At 52.1% G+C, this 19735-nt stretch overlaps 1 protein-coding gene across 3 annotated transcripts; it reads right to left on the bottom strand.

The window, feature by feature from the left end:
- Window positions 1–1900: 1900 nt before the first annotated feature.
- On the bottom strand, window positions 1901–19233 carry dhx9 (DEAH (Asp-Glu-Ala-His) box helicase 9). 3 transcript variants are annotated; one of them, XM_061838814.1, is made up of 28 exons: window positions 19098–19233; window positions 18443–18587; window positions 18181–18321; window positions 17982–18102; window positions 16936–17066; window positions 16708–16856; window positions 16083–16129; window positions 14661–14797; window positions 14143–14232; window positions 13919–14080; window positions 13457–13534; window positions 13161–13352; window positions 12221–12362; window positions 12079–12161; window positions 11850–12006; window positions 11287–11387; window positions 11006–11219; window positions 10830–10924; window positions 9986–10059; window positions 8950–9102; window positions 8723–8883; window positions 8545–8656; window positions 8316–8477; window positions 8115–8242; window positions 7170–7399; window positions 6991–7106; window positions 6368–6568; window positions 5837–6119 (listed from the first exon to the last, which is right to left on the bottom strand). In XM_061838814.1, the coding sequence occupies exons 2-28, from the start codon at window positions 18545–18547 to the stop codon at window positions 5852–5854; spliced, it is 3750 nt and encodes a 1249-aa protein (XP_061694798.1). In that variant the 5' UTR covers window positions 18548–18587; window positions 19098–19233; the 3' UTR covers window positions 5837–5851. The 3 variants fall into 3 exon arrangements, with proteins under 3 accessions (XP_061694800.1, XP_061694798.1, XP_061694799.1); XM_061838816.1 differs by lacking the exons at window positions 5837–6119; window positions 6368–6568 and adding an exon at window positions 1901–2041; XM_061838815.1 differs by lacking the exons at window positions 5837–6119; window positions 6368–6568 and adding an exon at window positions 6642–6905.
- Between the last annotated feature and the right edge of the window lie 502 nt (window positions 19234–19735).

The raw sequence follows: 19735 nt of genomic DNA, 5'->3' as shown, positions 1-19735 counted from the left end.
AGAGTTCACGTCACACTTCCACGCTTTGCGGCGCTCCTTCTGGCGCAGGCGCCGAGTTTCTTTGTCGAGGACGTAGTAGGTATTGTGATATTGTCTGTTGCGCCACCGTTTGTGTTCAACTGTCCGTGACGTAAAAGCTTTGAAAATTGCTAATCGTCGATGCTATTCATTAGCACGTCAAGAGCGTTTCCCGTTCTGTCGGCCCTCCTTCGGCCCGTTGCATATTCGCGAGCCGTCATTCTTTGTCATCTGTTCAGTTTGTTGAGTAAACTTCAGCCGTGAGTGGCGAGAAAAGCCAGGCGAAATCTGGACTAGATGCGTACCCGGTGGATGAAGAGGTTGCAGATCTCCTGCAGCAAGACGACGATCCAGCACGGCTTGCAGTGGAAACGCGACCTGATCCACAGCTGGTGCGCCGTCTGCATCACGGCGGCCATGTTGTCCCGCAGCTGTCGGTCACAGGCGCTTGAGCTACGTCGCGCGTCACCTGACCCGCGTACCACTTTTACCTGCGGGTACTCCAGCAGCTCCAGTCGCTCCACTTCCCGCCGCAGAGGTCGAAGGTTGTCGTCGGCGTCCTGGGCCTCCGACAATCCTGCGGGGTCAGAGGCCGACTGGAGATGAGCTCGCCGACGTGGCCCCCGTTCGGCGCGGTACCTTTTTGGGCGTCGGCGTGCGTGTCCTTCAAGGTGGCGCGGTACGCCCCCTCGGCGGACCCGAGCAAGGACGCCATCCGCTGGGCGCCGCCGCCCGTCATCTGCGCCGCAAACCACATGCTGTCACCGGTGGGACGGCGCCACTGGGTGGCGATTCTCTTTCTAGCTGGCTCATTTTCAGAGCAACAGATTCACGTTCTCGTTGCGAGGGTTAGGAAAGACGATCCGCCCGACACAAGTTAAGGACCAAAAGACTCGTTCGGGCACGATGTGGTGAAATCTGGACGGGGGAAATCTTGGAGCGCAAGTCGGCGAGACGGAGCTGTCCAATTGTTTCAAGAAAGGAAAGCGGCAGCAGCAACAACGTATGAAAAAGTGGCGTGCTGAGTTGAATGAGCGGCGCTAGCACATTAGCTAAGAAAGGGCGCAAGATCGTGACTTTGAATCAGGCCGCGCTCAAAAGCTTCTTTCGCGTTATTGGCGAAATGATACAAAAGTCAGGCACGTACCTCACGCGGCTACATTTGTGTTTGCTGCAGCGCCGCGGCACCGTCGGCAGGCCCTGACGAACCCAAAGCTGCCGCGAGGTGGCAGCAAAGCGCTTCGAACCGAGAGGACGGTCAAGCATCGGGGAACAACGCTAACAGCCGTCAGGCCGCGCCACGTTAACGCGGCCGCGCGTTGCTAGCCTGCCGTTTTTTTCTTACCGCAGTAACTTGAGCCACCGTAAAGCTGATAAGCGCCACCGAGACAAACTTCTCTTCACTGAGACGGCGACGGCACCTGCTGCAGGATGAGCTCCAGGTTCCGCAGCCTGTTGCTCCAGAAGCGGAACTCTTCGGAAGGTAGCGGTTCCAGTCCGTCCAGGAGCGGCTGGGCCGGGTTCTGCCGCAGGAACTCCGACACCAGCTCCGCCCACTCGATGATGAGCGCCTCGCAGGCGTGGAGCAGCTTGACGTCGCAAGGCGTCCTGCGCGGGACAGCCGAGGCAGCGGTTCTCGTCAAGACACCGACCGGGACGCAGCGGGACTCAGTCGCGCTCGATCGTTGTGCAGCTATCGTCAAACGTTCAAAAATAAATCCTGCGTCCGAGTAGCGGCTGCAGAACGAGCCGCGGTAAACCGAGTGCAGCAGAATATCAGAAAGCAACGAATGAAGTGAAATATCCACGAAAAACTAAAGAAACCAACTTGAAAGTTGACATTCTACCTCTCCTGGTCGTCATAGAGACGTTTCGGAAGGGGCAGGAAAGTCCACCCTTCCTTCTGAGCCTTGACGACGAGCGCTCGGTTCTTCAGCCTCTCCATCAAGTCCAGCGTCTCCTCGGCCGCGCCCGGCGCCCAGCCGGACTCGTTGGCCGGGTTGCTCAGCAACGGGCAGATCACCTGCGGGGACAAAGACGGCGCCGTGGGGTCAAGGCCGCTGCCCGCCCTCCCGCATAATTCCTTAGCAATGCCTGGACACGCCACGTTACGAATGGCTGCCTCGTCAAAGCCGACCGCAACGAGCGAATGTTTTGTCAATCGATTATTAGGTGGACAGATTGAATCATTGGCTAAAAATCAATGTTGCGTCCTTCAGTTTTCTTTCTTCCAATGTGACACAACACTTTTGTGAACCTTTTGCAAAGCGAGAGGGACTTCTTTGCCACCGATTCCGGCAAACAAAAGGCTCGCGGTATGACGCCCGCATGGAAAGCGGCTTTACGTTACGCTCCAAGTCGGGCCGCTAACTTCAGCTGGAGTCACTTCCCGGGACGCTTCGTGACTTCCGCCGTGAAAGCCAAAGTCAAAGCAGAGGATTGCAAATGTCTGACTTTGAATAAGAGGTTGAAAAAGACGTTTCCGAGAGGCCGAAAGGTTACGAAACGAGGCCGCCGAACAAGGACTCGACCACGCAGATCGTCCGAAGCGCTTTGGAGCTGCTGACCGTTTTCACGTGCGGAATGCAAATTTCCCATTGTGGACTCGCTCAATGGGATCAACTTTTTCAAAGATGGCCGCTTTCCAGGTTTCGATCAACGGGCCACATTTTCACCAAACATTCATTCCGTTTTAAACTGAGCGCAGTTTGTAACATTTGCTCGCCGCTCGGCACGAAAACCATTTTGCGATCCGATCGGTCCAAAAACTCCAGACCGCGAGGAAAAAGGTAAGAAAAAGCTTTTGTTGTTTGAATGATTTTTTTTTTTTTCTTTCTTGTAGTACAAATGTCATCTTGCTTCCTTCCTGCCTGGACTCAGCAGCCAATCATATTGCAGCGTTAGTGTTAGCATTAGCAACCTCCTGCGCGAGAGCGCAGATGAAAGTGAGGACGTCGTCCGCGTGGACCTCCTCCATCAGCAGCCCGGTGGCCATGTTTTCTGCGCTCATCACGCTTTTCTGCGTTTTGGCCAAACAGACGACCTTGTGAGCCGCCGGCGGGAAGTCCAGACCGGCACCGGCGCCGGCGTCCTCGTTGAGCCACACGAAGAGGTTGAGCGCATCTTTGGTGTTGAAGAAGCTGTTGAAGTAGACCAGATGCTTCTTGACGCTCACAAAGTCTCGCCATCGCTCGTCGTCGAGTCGCAACGTTTGCATCAGCAGCGGCCGCAAGGTCTCCACGCGCTTGTCGCCGGCTTCCATGGCGCTTCTTCTCGTCGGCCGCCGGCTTGTCGTCGCCCCAGGGGGAGGACGCCCGATCCGGCGTCGCCGCTTTCGACTTCTTTGTCGCACAGAGCGACATCGTCACCTCACAGGCGTGAGGTCGTCGCGCCGCGTCATCGTCCGCTCGTTTTGTTTTTTTTTTTTTTTTGCTTCAACTTTCTTTGTTTGGACAGCAGCGCAATGCAACCCCAAAGCCGTCCCCGCTCGCACGCCAACCGACGCGCAGGCCGCTCGCCCTCCTTTCGAGCTCGCTCGGTCGCAGTTTCAGGGGACATTTTGGAAGCCATTTATGTCCGTGACATAGATCCTCCATCAGTCCATTTTCTGTCGCACTCCTCCCCCCTCGACTCGAGGGATCGCGCGCCGGGCGGTCGGCCACGTCGTCACCGTGCCCCTCGTCGAAAGTGACGCTTAAGCGCAAGTGTCGTCGGCCGCGCTTCGGCTAGCTCGACGCCGCCGGCTTCAATTGTGGAGCGAAGGACTGCGTGCCACTGGAAAGTGTCTCCGAGTACCGCGCAAAGGTGCTTCGGTTTTATCTTGATGAGTAACATCGATGTGTTTGCTGTTGTCACGGCAACGGCCTTGTTGTGTCAATCGAGCACAATTCAAAACAATGCCAAACTTTTGTTATGACATCCAATATGCACCAGACTTCACGTTCATCCATTATCTGAGCTGCTCATCCTCACAACGGTCGCAGGAGTTCTGGAGCTTATCCCAGCCATCTTTGGGAACCCTTTATTGCTTGCCGGCCAAAGGCAGGGCACAAACAAACAACCGACCGCTCACGCTCACGCTAACCCTACGAAAAAAAGGGCCATTGTTTGCCCACGACGGGAGAGAAGCGCGAGCATCCGGTTAATCCAAGACGAGATCCAGAATGTGACCCAGGCCACAACCTTGATATGCTTCTTACTTGCTTTTCCTGACTGTGAGCTTGGGGTCATTGTCATGTTGACCCATCTTTAATGCTCTGACTGAGGGAAAGAGGTTGTTCCCCCCCAAAAAAGTGTAGCATTCCCTCCCTCCAACAGGGGGTGCTTGATAATTACATAACGCTTGCTTTAATGAACTTTGGAAAAAGGGAACGTTGAATGAAATGAAGAAATGAAGGAACTCGTTTCCCTTCATAGTTTCCAAGAGCGTGAAAGTAGCGCAAATGTTTCATTATCTGCAAAATAGATGCGCTCACTTGTGGTAATTGACCCCGCCGTACAGGGCACTTAACCACGCCCCCTGAAGTGACGTCGCGCCACGTGCGCTGACGTAAGACAAACAGTAAAAATGGCAAATACACTACACTCTTAACGGAGAGAGACGCCACGCTTCTGATTTCATTCAATCGTTCACACGTAGCAATGTTATGCTAGCGCAGAACGTCTCATTCATTAAAGCGAGACGTGTATTAAAAATCAAATTTAGGGCATATCTTTGTGCAAACACAGTATGGTCAACTTTCGGCCGCGAGCCAGCAAGAAATCGATACGTTTGTGCAGTCCGATCATCGCGAAATATCGCTCAACAAAGAATAAGTGTATCAATCGTTCACACGTAGCAACGTTATGCTAGCGGAGAACGTCTCATTCATTTACACGAGACGTGTATTAAAAATCAAATTTAGGGCATATCTTTGTGCAAACACAGTCTGGTTAACTTTCGGCCGCGAGCCAGCAAGAAATCGATACGTTTGTGCAGTCGGATCGTCGCTAAATATCGCTCAACAAAGAATAAGTGTGTCAATCGTTCACACGTAGCAACGTTATGCTAGCGGAGAACGTCTCATTCATTTATACGAGACGTGTATTAAAAATCAAATTTAGGGCATATCTTTGTGCAAACACAGTCTGGTTAACTTTCGGCCGCGAGCCAGCAAGAAATCGATACGTTTGTGCAGTCGGATCGTCGCTAAATATCGCTCAACAAAGAATAAGTGTGTCAATCGTTCACACGTAGCAACGTTATGCTAACGGAGAACGTCTCATTCATTTATACGAGACGTGTATTAAAAATCAAATTTAGGGCATACCTTCGTGCAAACATGTGTGTTCCGGTTGATATTAGATGGATTTAGTTGATGATGCGGTCTTCCACAAAGTTTGATCCATCGAAGGCATTTTTCGCACTGGGTCTTCGGTTTTGGAAAGGGTACGAATCGAACTCCCACAGACTCGCCTTTCGGGATACCCGTCGTCACTATTACAAAGTCCGTGACTACGCCTCTTAACCATATCGATTTGTTAAATAACCCAAATACGCGATAAAACGCTAACAAAACCAATACTGGACCACGCAATGTTGTCTGAGAAAACGGCGGGAGCAAAAGCGGGCTTTGGTTTATGCAGATCTCTCGCCTCTGATTGGTCAGTGACGCGGATTGCGCAATATCCACGGAGGGGTCAATTGCCCCGGCAACCGGGGCGGAATCGCACGTCACTTAGGTGCGGGTCAAAGGTCACCTTTTCATCAAGGGAATGGAGGTGGCTGACAAAAGTATTTGTTGGTTTATTAAAGACAAAAAAATAAATTGACGGTACAAGCAAAGGTTTCTACTTAGTAACCTCCATAGCCTCGCCCCCCCCTCCCCCCTCCCCTGTAGCCTCCACCTCCCCTGTAGCCCCCTCCCCCACCATATCCCCCTCCGCCACCCCTGTAGCCCCCTCCGCCACCGCGGTAGCCGCCCCCGCCTCGGTAGCCTCCCCAGCCGCCCCCCCTGTACCCACCCCCGCCCCCTCTGTAGCCCCCTCCTCCCCCTTGGTAGCCTCTTCCGCCTCCTCCGTCAAGGCGTCCCATCTTGGGGGGGCGAGGACCGTCACCCATCCTGCAGAGATGACAATTATATACGTGGAAATGTTTAGAGGCGGACGGAGGCGACGAAAGCGGCCGGTAAAGGGGAACCCAACCCGAGCCGACAAATGTTTGTTGCACGGAAGAAGTTTGGCGGTTTCATTCTTATTCCAATCGTGTGTTTTGACGAGCGCCGGCACGTAAACATTGTTGCGGGTTGAGTTTCCCTAAAAAGCCTCCTGACAAAGTTGAACGAACGGGTCGCCGACACGCTTCCGTCACCTGCGGTTGGCGGCGGCCAGATTGATCCCTGCGGCGGAAGGCTTGGAAAGATGTCTGATGAGGTTAAGCAGCCGTTGGTTGCTCTGGTCCATATGGGAGATGTACTCGGGGTCTTTGGTCACTTCCACCACCAGAGCCTCCAGCGCCGCCCGGAGGGCAAGGATGTGGCCCGCCGTCTCGTGAGGGATCCGCAGTTTGATCCTGAGCGCGGCACGGAAGCGGTCACGTCATCGGCCAGTTGAGGCGTCGCGGATCGTGCGCTCGAGCCCCGATCCCACAAATACGTGGGGGGGGGGGGGGGGGGGGGGAGCGAGATACGGACCCTTTCAGATAACCCGAGTGACATCCCGCCAATGCAAGTCATACGCACGGATGCACATGTGACGGAAACGGACGAGTGCGTCCTTGCAATTTCTCATCCTGTCTCAGTTCTTGCGTCCCGGTCCCGCCAGGTTGTAGCGTTTGTGCAATGTTTTCATCATCTATTGCGCTTGTTGTCTCAATACATTTAATGATTTAGTCAGCCACCATTTTTTTGCTGCAACCACATTAAGGATAAGCAGTTGAGCTAGTAGACGGGCATCACGAAATAGCGCACAGGAGGCAGCCGCGTTTTGTCTCACCAGTCGTCGAGCTCCACCACTTGGCCGTCGGACGAGACCTTCTTGCAGGCGAAGAGCAGGAGCTGCAGCGCGCTGACCAAGGTCATCCCTTTGGCCGAGATGGCTCGCGTGCGGATCTGACGACGACGAGGCGGCGTTCAGCAAACGCACTCGACGCCGACGGCCGCGAGGCGCGCTACCTTCTCGCTGAAGACGAAGAAGGGCGAGGGGTAGACGAGGTCGTGGCTGGCGAAAGGGCAGTTGACGGAGGATTTGTGGATGAGGGCGTTGCGTCCCTCTGTGGTGAGGATCTTCCGCTTCTCCTTGTGGAAGCAAACGTTGGGATAAGCGCCGTACGTCAGCAGCGACACCACCACGTCCAAGTTGTTGTCCGGTCCCGTCGCCGTGAACATCTGCGTCATCAGGCTTTCTGGAGGACACCAAAATGAACAGCAAGCGCCGTGGTCTCGATTCCAAAGCTCGCGGATGTTCAAACTTTCCCTTTCTTTTGGAGGAACAGAATATTCTGAACCTTTTGGCTTGTCTCGAACACTGTCCACACTCCTCACCACATCCATCCACCTTCTCTTTGATCTTCCCCTCTCTCGCTCTTTTGCGCCATCCTCGGCTGCTAACTCTCTCGCCTCTGGACGTGTCCAAACCACGGACGTCTCCCTCAGCTTGTCTCCAAAACGACCGACTTTGGCTGTCCCTCCCCTCTAATGGGCTCATTTCGAATCCTATCCAACTGGAACCTCAGCATCTTCATTTCTGCTCGCTCCAGTTCCGCTTCCCGTTGTTTCTTCACTGCCACCGTCTCAGCCCTGTTTTCTACACGTCGCCCTTCTTCATCCGAGCAGAGACTCTTCGGCCACCTTCCGCCCTTCCTTACCGCACTCACTCACCGTTGCTCCGGAGGATTTGAAGTGGTCCACCCTCGCTCTCTCTCTTCGCCGGGGCTTGACTCTAACCCTAACCCTCCCCGCCCCTCTCATTCGCTCCCATATATTCCGTTTTGCTCGGGCTAATCTTCATTCCTCTCTTGAAGTTGACGAAGTCGTGTTTCGGATGCCTACCCTGCTGCAAAATTCCACACTCCTAGCTCCCGAGCACCAGCGCCGGCGGGTGCAGCGCAATTCGAGTACCTTCGGGAAAGCCAGAGTTGACCAGGATCTCCTTCAGCTGGACTTTGGCCTCCCAGGTCATCCTCAGGGTGGCCATGTTGAGACGCTTGTGTTCGCAGAAACGGCTTTCCGCGTCCTCGCCATTTATCCTGAAATGGAGCGAGGGGGCGGGGCGATGGGCGGCGCGCTCTCACGCGTGATCGGCGGCGGCGAGACGCCCACCTGACGTCGTCCCAGGCCTGGAAGACGCACAAGAGCGCCACGTGGTCCGAGAAACGGCTGCCGGCGAAGTTCCTGTGGACGAAGCCCAGACGCTTTCCCTCGCTGATGAACGGTTCTTGGAAGCACGTCGCCGCAGAGATTGTGCACATGGCGTCGCCCACGCTGCAAGCCCACGCACGCATCAGGACAGGAAGCAAAATCAGCGGCGAAACTAGGCGGGTACACTGACTGGAAAATGCAGCCCATGATCATCATCTTGCCCAGGCGAGGCTCGATGGGCAAGCGGGCCAGGATGCGCCCCAGCGGGGTCAGCTCGTCGTTCGAGTCCAGAGCATCCAGTTCTGTGCACAAACGCACGTTGTTGTTTTTTTTGCGCGGCCTCCACCGAGCGCGCGCGGGTCTCTCACCTCTGAGCGTGTGTTCCGCCTCAATGACGGCGTCCAACGGAGGCGGCTCGATGGCTTTCGACAGAAAGTGACCGATGGCGCCGAGCCTCAGCAGTTTGATGCTCAGAGCAACTTCGTGCAGCGGAGTCCGAAAGATCTCGGGAGTCATGTGGGTCTCCAGTCTGCGCATAAACACAGCGGAGCGGCTCACGGGGTCCCGCGGTCCTCCGTCGCGGGCACGGACGTACCTGTCGAATCGCGCCCGGCTGCAGAGGTGGAAACAGAATCCGGCGCGGACTCTTCCGGCTCGTCCTTTCCTCTGCTCCAGGTTGGTCTTGGAGGCCCACACGGTGGCGTAGTTCGTCATGTTGTTGTGAGACGTGAACAGCTTCACTTTCTGCCTACGCGCACAAACAACGTGGACGGTATCGCTCAAAGCCTCAAATCCTCCGTGCCGGGAACCTCGTACTCTCCGGTCATTAGCAGGAGATTCCAAATAGCAGAGAAGTGACTCATTTGATTGAAGCTTTTTTGGACTTCTTGTACCTTTCAAACGGTGCTATCGCTAATTGGCGCCTGTTGGAACACAAATGGCACCACGATACGTTGACGGGTCATATGGCGGTTCTCCATCAGACAGACTTTGTCCTCAACAACGAATTAGTGCCGCACTAACGGGCCGAGAGATCCGCCTCGCGGCAATACGATTGGCTGATGCGTCCCGGTCAAGGACTGCCAACAATAAGTATGAGTGATGACAACACCTCAACGCCTGTCTGATACTGCCCCCAGGTGGCTGAGGCAGGCACACCAGAAGGAGCAGCATTCAACTCATGCGGTGACACCAAAACTAATTCATTCAGTCCTCATGTCAAAATGCCCAATTTGAGGACATCTCCAGCGTCCTTGCACAGATGTCCACGCTCCATCATTTGCCTTCGTCTGCCCTTCTTCAACTAGCTGACAAGCTTCAGCAATGATTATGCCAAAATAAGACGGTACAGGGGAAAATACCAAGGTGTAAGTCATTGCATCACATTTACGGCACGCGGAACACGTCGAGTTGGTCATGTACTTCACGCAATTCTTTTTCCATTTAGACATTTGTTCTTTGAATTGTGCTTTTTTTTTTGGGGTTGTTTTGAGAAAATTCCCTCAAGCTGGGGGCCACTTGTCATAATACCGGAAGGGATTAATCACATTTCAAATTCAATGTAACTGTTAGGGCTATTTTCACAGACAAAGTGAAAATGGCCGCTAAATAGAAGCTCGGCAAGGACTTACTTGCAGGAGTCGATGACGTAAACCACGTCATTGATGGTGATGCTGGTCTCTGCTATGTTGGTGGACAAAATCACCTGTCAAGCGTTAACGCGACAGACAAGACAATTGTCAGGAATGCGGCATTGACAAAGAGACGCGTTCAACACTTTCTGTGGGACTTTTGTGATTTGTGGGAGATGAACTGCAAAAAATGAATAAATGTGAACATGGGGTGGCATTTTGGAAGGTGTACCTCCTTTGGATGAGGGAAAAAAAGAAAAAGACAATATAATAACCCAGGCATGCAGTGGTACAATGGGGACATTTCAACTCAATACTCAGTTGTGGTACAAATAAAAGAGTCGTGCTTTCAATTAGAATTAATTCCAGGAGCAAATGAGTTTAGGACGTACAAAAATAAACCTTTCATAAAAAAAGTCTGTTTGGAATGGACACTTCAATACGAGTACGACCCGGCAAGAGTTTGGAAAATCGCATGATGGCATTGAAGGGGGGGGGGGGGGGGGGGGGGGGGGGGGAATAAATAAAATCCCCAATCCCCCAAAAGCCACAACAATCAGCGTCAGTTCAAAATATGAATCAACAACCTCGTATGGACTGAAATTCTGAGGACGGGTCCTCAAAGTGTACGCGACGTTGCAAACTGTCACTTGGCCTCAGCAACTCCAATGATAGTAAATAGTGCAAAGGGAACATTTGCTCATGTCATTTCATCAGAAGGTTTTGGTTTTTGTTTAGAATTATTTCAGGTGATCCTTTCACACTCCTATTTTTGTTCATTTTCGAAAACTGCAGATAGATGTGCACTCGTGACATTGCTCAAAAGACGTGCCACGCGGCCAACCTTCCTGATGTTGTCCGGCACGGGTTCAAACACGAGCCTCTGCTCCTCTCGTGGTACTTGAGAGTGAAGAGGGAGGATCCGGTAGCGGCTACTTCCTGGAAATAAAGCACAAGCGCAAGGTGATTTCACATCGCCGCCGCGCAGTCCGACGACGTCGGCGTGCGACTTCCACGCACCGAAGTGCGGGTTGCACTGCAGGTGGCGCTGCATGGCGTAGATGAGGTTCCAGCCGGGCAGGAAGACCAGGACGGCGCCCGACACCTGCAGTGTCTCGATGTACTTTAGCAGCGCCTCCACCAGCTCGAAAGACATCTCCTTTTCGTTCAACAGCGCCATGGAGCGCTTGGTCTCCGCCGAGTACTCGGGGCCGCACATCACGTTACAGTTGGTCTGCGGGCGACAACGGCGGCGATCACGAGACCGACCGGCCAGCCTCCGGCGCGCGTGGCGCACTTACGTCTTCGTCTCCGCCGCCCTCCTCGTCTTTGTCTCTCTTCTTGCGGTCCGGCGGGGGCGGCACAAAGTTGGTCATCTGGACGCAGTCCTCCAAGAAGTACTCTGCACGCGACAAAAACTGGTCAGCTCAAACGTATCGAAGCACTTTTTGCCCTTTATACTCTCGCGGTCACACGGCTGACAACGCCCACGCGTAGCTTGCGCGTCGCCTGCCGTGCCGCGAGATCTACTGTTGCGGCCCTCTTCCTTGTTGCGGAAAGGAAAGCAAAAACGGCTCCCGGGAATGACCAAAATGTGCTGAGGAAAGCCCCGCCCGGTAACGTCCAAGCCGACGCCGGCCGCCGTGACATCTCTGACTTGGAGAGGAACTGCAATACATTTTCAAAACGCGCTGGAGTAAAGAGGGGGAAAAACTACGTCCAGGAGACGTCAGTGCGCTCGCTTTACTGTTTTTGTCATTTAGCTCCAGTGATGTTGTTGTGTGCGCATAAAACGAACCTTTGAATTGTCCCGACAAATAAAGACAAACCAACATACAAGCGAAGGAGCGAGGCGCTGCCCTACCTTGCACGGAGAAGGTGCGTCCGAACACCTCAATGATGGGGCAGTTGAAGAAGTACTCCCGGAACATACGAGTGTCAATGGTGGCCGACATGAGGATTACGCGGATCTGCGGGAAGGCCCGGACCACGTCCCTGAGGACCACCATCAGGAAGTCCGTCTGTCAACACACGGCGTGAGAAAGACGAGCGAGGCCGAAAGCCAGCCAAGGGGGTGCGGGCGGCGACCTCACGTTGATGTCTCTCTCGTGGATCTCGTCCACGATGACGTGGCTGATGCCGCGGATCCCGGCCTCCAGCTTTCTCAGGAGCACGCCTGCGGAGAGCGCAACTGTCACGCCGTGCCGTCGGAGCGGAACAGGCCCCCGTATGTACCTATAGTGCAGAAAAGGATGCTCCCGTGGGGGCGAGGCAGGATGGACTCGAAGCGGACACTGTAACCGCAGCTCTGACCCAGCTCCTCGGCCCGCTCCATTGCCACACGCTCCGCCACAGACACCGCGCTGATACGTCGCGGCTGAAGGCAACAGAAGAAAAATTGCATGTATTTACTCAATCATTCAAGGTGAACATCACAAACGTTACAGCGGCATTTCAAACTACCGTAATCTCGGTAGGAAAAAAAAAACAAACAAAAAAAAAAAAAAACGCTCAAAACGACCAAAATCATCATTTCCAATACAGTTTCTATTTCTCATTGGGAAGTTCCCACTGGGAGCACTCATTCACCGTATTTATGTGAAACATTAGAAAAACAAACAAAAGTCTTGAACAAAAAACCTCTAAAAACGATTCATTTGTTAAACATTGCTTGACATATTACGACGACTTGCTGCTGCTGTTGCTATGATAGTACTACAGCGCAACATTGATGTTGAGAGGAAGCTACATACAACATAAGAACGTTGAGATTGTCCCAAGAGTGACTTGTCACATTTTTTTTTTTTTAATTTTGGTCTAATTAGGTCTTTTTTTTTTTTTTTTTTTTTTATGATATAACTCCTGCGATTGGCTGCCACGAACGAGTTCAGGGTCTTCCTCGCCTCGGGTTCGGCACGCCAGTGACCCCAGTGAGGACCGGCAGCCCGGAAAATGAACGGATGGATATTGCATCATTCTTACAAATGAAATAAACCGTTCACTCAATCAAAGCAATTGGGAAAAAAAAAAAAAAAAAAAAAAAAGCAAAGGCAGCCGACTTGCGGATCAAATCCCTTCGTGACAAGCACCCCGTAGCAAAATTCCAGCGCCACTTGTCTTGTCTTGTCTTCCAGTAGAAGATGATTGCGATTCCGAAGTCGACATCCTGCGTTACCTGCGTGACGACGATGTTGCAGTCTGAGGCTCGGCCCTCCTTAACGAAGCGGTCCAGGATGTACTGCGGGACCTGCGTGGTCTTCCCGCAGCCGGTGGCTCCTCGGATGATCACCACTGAGTTGCTGTCCACCGCGGACATGATCTCCTCCTCAAACTGTTTGACGGGCAGCTGTTCGCGATCCGTCAGCATCTACTCGCGCGCAGACACGCACACAATTTGAGCCCAAGTCCCGCTCACCGGTCGACAAAGCCGCTGAGGCCGTGATTCTCGAGAGGGTCCGTTCTGGGTCAAACCTTGTGAAGGTCGTCGTCGCACCGCAGCCGATCCATCATCTCGTTCTGAAGGTCTTTACTGATCTGCTCCGGGGTGCACTGCAACCAACAGCCAGCAACATTATGGAGCACGTCCGCGGTGACGACCAGACATTTATACGATATTCTACGTTATGCCCGGCGAACATTTTTTTTTTTTTTAGAGAGCCATCTTAAGGTCAATGTTCTAGTCCACACGTTTATAAACGTTGTCCTTTTAGTGAGGATTTAAAAAAAAAAAAAAAAAAGGCTAACACACAAACTTGAAGGCTGTTTATGAGTGTGACACGCATCGATTAGTCGGGTCTTGTGTTATGAGCGCATCGCAGCAGTTCACCGGTAAACTGAATGCTAGTAGCCTAAACTGAATCGTCTTAGTAGCGAGGGGACGACACAGAGCGTACGAGCACACGGCCCTGAAGCAGGGTACGGCGGGTCGCTCACAAAGGCCAGCGGGCCGTCGTCGATGTTGCTGCTGGTCCAAGGGTTCCAATTGACCTGCGGGGGCGACCAAGGCACCACGCCGGCGCCACTCTGCCGCTGAGATGGTTCAAACGCCGCCATCTTGGTGGCCACCAGAGAGACCATCTCGCCGGGATCTGCGGGCTGGTTAGGGAACAGCAATTAGGAGCGTGTTGAGGTGCAACGAAAGGGTTTGAGAGACTCACAGGCGGGGGGATCGGGACTCCCAGCTCTTCCACCATGATGCCGAGCTGCTGCTGAAGATCCGGAGACACCGGCACGTCAAAGACTTCCAGCTGGAGATGAACACTAAACGTGAGAGGGGCTCCGAAGTCAGTCGGTCAAACAAATTGCGCTTCCCTCCCTCCTGGAAACTTGAAGTTTGAACAACGTCTTTAACTGCATTTATATCATTTCTTCTTACTAACGATATAATAGAGAAACCCCAACAAAGCCAAAACATGGCGTCGGAGTGAAACTTTCCAGTTCTTTTGCGACGTAGCTGAGGCGGGACCCAGTCCTTAAAGCCGTGCCACCCAAATACGGTTGTGTAAACTACTCCTCTGCTGTTTGCGGCCGTTGTTGTTGGTGTAAGCAGTGCACATGTGCGTAAACATGCACACTGAACCGTGAAAAATATCCTAATCATTGGAACTCATAAAAAGTCATTTTCGGCAAATGGCCCAGCCAGGCGCAGATGATTGGGGACTGTGTGTCGACGTACGCTTTCTCCTTCCTTCTTCCTGGTGACCCCCGAGTAGGCCTCGACGACCCCCAGGTGGTACAGCTGGCGCACCAGAGACAAGGCACACGACTGCGCCGCCAGTTTCTTGTTGGAGCCGTGCTCGCGCGCACTCACGCCTACAGAGGGCGCACAAACGTGTCACTGTCCCACTTTTTATTTCAGGAAAAAAAATTTTTTTTTTTAAAAAAAAGCTGTGTTGGGAATCCCTCATTTATCACAGGCGTTGCACTCCAGACCGCCTCGATAGATGACGCTTTTGAATTAGCAACAATATGTTCATTTTATTATTCATCTACCTTTTAAAGCCTTAAGCGCACAATACCGGAACACTCCGCATGAGGTGCAGGTATTTTTCTGGCCCACTTGAGGTCACCACGCTCACATTTGACGCTATAGTTTCTGTGACTCTGAATGTATGCGGCTTATAAGGCCGGGTTCAGGTGAGTGACATGGGGGTCAACGAATAAGAGCAGAAGAAGAAGAGGAAGGCACAGAGCCTACAACTGAATGTCGGGTCTTTGACAGGAAAAGGTCAGCAGTTGGTTGACATGATGATTAGGAGAAAGGTTGATATTCTGTGCATCCAAGAGAGCAGGTGGAAAGGTAGTAAGGCTGGAAGTTCAGGAGCAGGGTTTCCATTATTTTACCATGGAGTAGATGGGAAGAGAAATGGAGTAGGGGTTATTTTAAAGGAAGAGCTGGCTAAGAACGCCTTGGAGGTGAAAAGAGTATCAGATTGAGTGATGAGGCTGAAACTCAAAATTGAGGCCGTTACGTATAACGTGATTAGCGGCTATGCCGATTCTGGAAGGAACTAGATCAAGGAGTTCTGGGCATCCTAGACAGAGAGAGAGTTGTGATTGGTGCAGATTGGAATGGACACCTTATTGAAGGAAACAGTGATGGGTAAAGTCCAGCATCCAGGAAAGGACAGATGGTGGTGGACTTTGCAAAAAGGACGGAAATGGCAGGAGTGAATACTTTTTTTCCAGAAGAGACGGGAACATAGAGTGACCTACAAGAGCACGCTGTTGGATTATATTTTGTGCAGACAATGAAATCTGAAGGAGGTTCCTGACTGTAGGTCAGTGGTAGGGGAGAGTGTCGCTCGACAGAATAGGATGGTGGTGGGTAGGAAGATGACGTAGGCAAAGGTAGAGCTGAGAACCACGTGGTGGAAGCTAAGAAAGAAAGAACGCTCTGCGGCCTTGCAGATTTTATTGACGCATCCCGCCACACACTCTGGGATACGACATAGTGATTAGACGCTTGATTTTCAGTGGGCTTTCTAGTCAGGTGTATATTGCACTGCATCAAAACGCCTACAGTACATTGAAATTCGAGAGTACAGAAGGAGTCAGTGATTCCCAACACAGGCCAAGCGAGAATGTGAGGCCTTACTCCGACCAAGTTGTCTGACGAACAGCTGCATCTCGGCGATGAAACTCCTGCACGCACATGAAAACACACAGATTGAGTTGAGCGTCAAGCGTCAGACGAGCCATAAGTCAACTCACCTGACGTGCGTTGACTTTGTGTTTTTCTGCCGGACTGGAGCTTTAAAGGGCGTTGCCTGAGTGACAGGGGCGTGGCCTGCAGGCACAGCATCATCAGAACTCTCCAGCAGATCTCAAAACGCCACCAGAAGGCTTTAGCGCTTCTAAAGCCATTCTCGTGTCTTCTCTCAGGGTTCTGATGACGCCGGGCCGCTGACCTCTGTGACCTCACAGCCGTCCGGCAGAAAAACACACGCTAGGCGGCGAGGTCAAACGTCACCAGGAGCGGACGAGCAGCATCGCGAGGGCCGCTCGGTCCACTGAGGTTAGAACTTCCGGGAAGAAATTTGGAAGAGCTTCGGAATCTTTTCGATGAACTTTCAAACAACTTCAGTAGAAGAGCGTCCAAAGAACTGCATTTGGCAATTTGCAAGAACTACTTCAGGGACTACGTGCAGCCCGTTCTTGTTTTCAGTGTGTAGATGCTGCTCGTCCGTCTCAACCGCGGGGCGAGAGATTCTGCTGCAGACCTGTTGTGGTCCGGCCCCACTTGGCTGTATTTATACTCAGCGCTGGTCTTCTCCTTCTGGAAGAACTGGTTCAGACGGGCCTTGGCGTTCTCCAGAGTCCAGTTGCCGTGGAGACTGGCATTCAGGTCCACCTCCTCGGACTCCAGAGTCTGCGGGTCAACAAACGGGTCAACTTGTTGCAATGCTGTCGAGGTGGAGCGAGTGAGTCGGTGTCGGTGTAGCCCTTACCGCCTGAGCGTCCTGCTCGTCCCGCCTGGCGTAATACTCCTTCAGGTTGGCGCCGCGCTCCCATTCAGCTCCTCCGCCGCCCGAGTACCCCAGTCCAGTTAGCCCCTGAATTGGACCGGCCCCTAACTCCTCTGCAACACAAACAAAACGGTGAAAACTTCCCTGATTTGTGGCATCAACTCCACTACCGGGAAGAAGCTTTCAAAAATGATCGGATTGTTGAGGGGCTGCAATGAATCGACAACTAATCGATCGCCGTCTAGAGCAGTCATTCCTACTCCTAACTAACCCATTGAACAAAAATCTCTGGTCGCAGCAACTAACAAAAAGTGGATGCACAAATGAATTCCATACTTCCTGCCATCTAACAGAAAAGCATTTCTTTGTTCTGTCTGCCTTTGTACGCCGCTGGCACAGACAGATGAAGGAAGATACTTTTTCTTTTTTTTCCTGTCGTCAAATATTTTTGACCAATTAAGAGAAATGTGATCATTTTCTCACGGCACACTTAATGTGCCGCAGCACACTGGTTGGGAATCACGGGTCCAGAGCACAGGATGTCAAAGTCTGCTACGTGGGTTGTGTCGTGTGGTCGGTCAAAGTAGGGGTGACCCGACCCGATCCGATCTTTGAGGTCGGAGCAAGAAATCTCCCATTTTAACATTTCCTTACAAGGAGTCCCATCCACACAGAGCACTTCAGCACTTCGATCCAGCAGTGCCCGAAGGTATTCCGAATATCTTCGGGCAGGAGGCGGAGTACACCCAGAACTGGTTGTCAGCCAATCGCAGGGGGCACGTCGGAACAAACAACCAAAGGCGCTCACAATCACACCTACGGTATAATTGCACGTTTTTGGGACGTGGGAGGAAACCAAAGCACCTGGAGAAAAGCCACGGTGGCACGGGGAGTACACGCAAGGGGGGGCCGGGATTTCAACCCCACTCCTCAGAATTGTGAAGCAGGCGCTCTAACCGGTTGCCCACTGTGCTGCCAAGTTACAAAAATGATGTGATTTAAAAAAAAAAAAAAAAAAAAAACCTTACCTTGTTCGGCTTTCACCACCAGGTGAGGGGGCAGCGGACCGCCAGACGGCAGACTCCCAAACGACGCTTTGGCTTCTCCGTCGGGCTGATCGCTGCCTGGCGCATGTTGAGCCATGCCCACCTGTGCAGACAAAATACGCGTCTGCATGCAGCACGTGTTGCGATGACGGGACGCGTGGCGCGCAGCCGCGCTACTTACGCCGAGGGACGGAACCTCGGCGGCGCTCATTTCACCCGCTCGAACCAGGAAGTTGACGAAGTCTCGAGCGGCGTTGGATTGAGCGTCCTTCTTGTTGGTGGAGTTGCCCATCCCCGTGTAGTTGAAGCCGTCCACGCGCACCTGCGGCGCACGTGAATCCAAAAGATGACTGTGGGAAGAGCAAGCTCGGAGGGGTGCGGGTCCTCACGCCGTGTCTGTCGGGCCAGAGAATGAACACAATCGTGCAAATACACAAACGCACCTCGCACATAAATCGGTTTTTGTTCCCGGCGGCCCGGATGTCGTAGTTAGGGGTCAACTTCTTCTTGCCGCACCAGGCGTAGAGGAAATTCTTGATGTCCGCCATGGCAGGGACGGGAGGAATGTCCTCTCGTTTCCTAGCAACACTGCACAAGGACAACTCCGAATCATTTGTCTTGAATTCGCACACCACCACATTTCTAATTGATATAATACACGTAAGTGGTGTTTCAAGGATTACAGTAACAGAGAACAGGGGCAAAAGGACATTTTCTGACCCTTTCATAGTGAAAATATTATAATAATAGTATTTAGAGTTCGAGGTGAAGTGAGGTTCATAGTCACATAGCATTATTGCTGTGAATGTTCGTGCTAGGTGCTAATTGTTTCTGGGGATAGCTAGCATTTTAGCTACATGGTTATTTTTTGTTTGTTTTATTCCGAGTAGAAGACACGCGCCAAAAACAGCATGTTATCGCGGATTTTTAACATTCGACAAGAACGGACTTGCTGGACGGAAATTGGTCCATAATTGAGCGACTGGCGCTAACATTAGCATTTCTGCTGCTAGCCTGCCCGGGGCTTCTCTTGTTGCGCATTCACAGTAAAATTCCACCAGTCAGCTTCTTATTGATCCTCAAGCGTTCATTGCTTACATTTAATGCTGCTTGGCGAGTCAAGAAAAAAAAAATGTTTGCTCTGGTTATTCTCGTTCTTCTGCAGCTGCGTCGTTGTCGTCGTCTCGTTCTTCCACTTCCAGTGCGAATTGGCGGGTGGCAAACTGACTCATCTGTGCACTACCGCCACCAATAGGCCTGGAGTGTGTGGGGGTTTTTTTTTTTGTTTTTTTTTTTTTGTTTTTCCGTTTTTTTTTTTATTTTTTATTTATTTTTAAAAAAGGCTGTTACCCAAATCGGATTCTCTCGGGAATTTAATAACGTCCTACATTGTTTCATCTAGTGACTTCCCTGCGAGGCCTGTCAGTGTAAATTTGTTGAATTTTCCCATCACTATTGACTGAATAAGATTTTTGCCCAGGTTGCAGCAATATCCCTCGCTGAAACTTTTGGTTGCAATGTTTGCAGGTTTTATTTGGGTACTTGCCTCTTTTGTGTAATGTGTGATTAAGACCTGTATGGCCCTGTATGTATCCCAGTCGCGATATGTGCTCTTCGTCCCATCACACACACACGGCATTGTGGAGTACAGTACTTAGTACTCATAAACGTCTTTTCGTTTCTTTTTCCTTTTTCATTTGTTGGCAGATTGAAAGCGACGCCCGGGTGTTTACCGC

The sequence above is a fragment of the Syngnathoides biaculeatus genome, chromosome 13, assembly GCF_019802595.1.
Source record: "Syngnathoides biaculeatus isolate LvHL_M chromosome 13, ASM1980259v1, whole genome shotgun sequence".
Lineage (NCBI taxonomy): Eukaryota > Metazoa > Chordata > Actinopteri > Syngnathiformes > Syngnathidae > Syngnathoides > Syngnathoides biaculeatus.
This window is presented reverse-complemented; position numbering and strand designations above follow the sequence as displayed.

Coding starts and splice junctions, on each gene's coding strand:
- dhx9 (XM_061838814.1), bottom strand. CDS start 18,547: ATGGCGGACATCAAGAATTTCCTCTACGCCTGGTGCGGCAAGAAGAAG. Junction 8,657..8,722: donor GGCGGAACACACGCTCAGAG/GTGAGAGACCCG, acceptor GTTTGTGCACAG/AACTGGATGCTCTGGACTCG. Junction 8,243..8,315: donor CAGGCCTGGGACGACGTCAG/GTGGGCGTCTCG, acceptor GCTCCATTTCAG/GATAAATGGCGAGGACGCGG.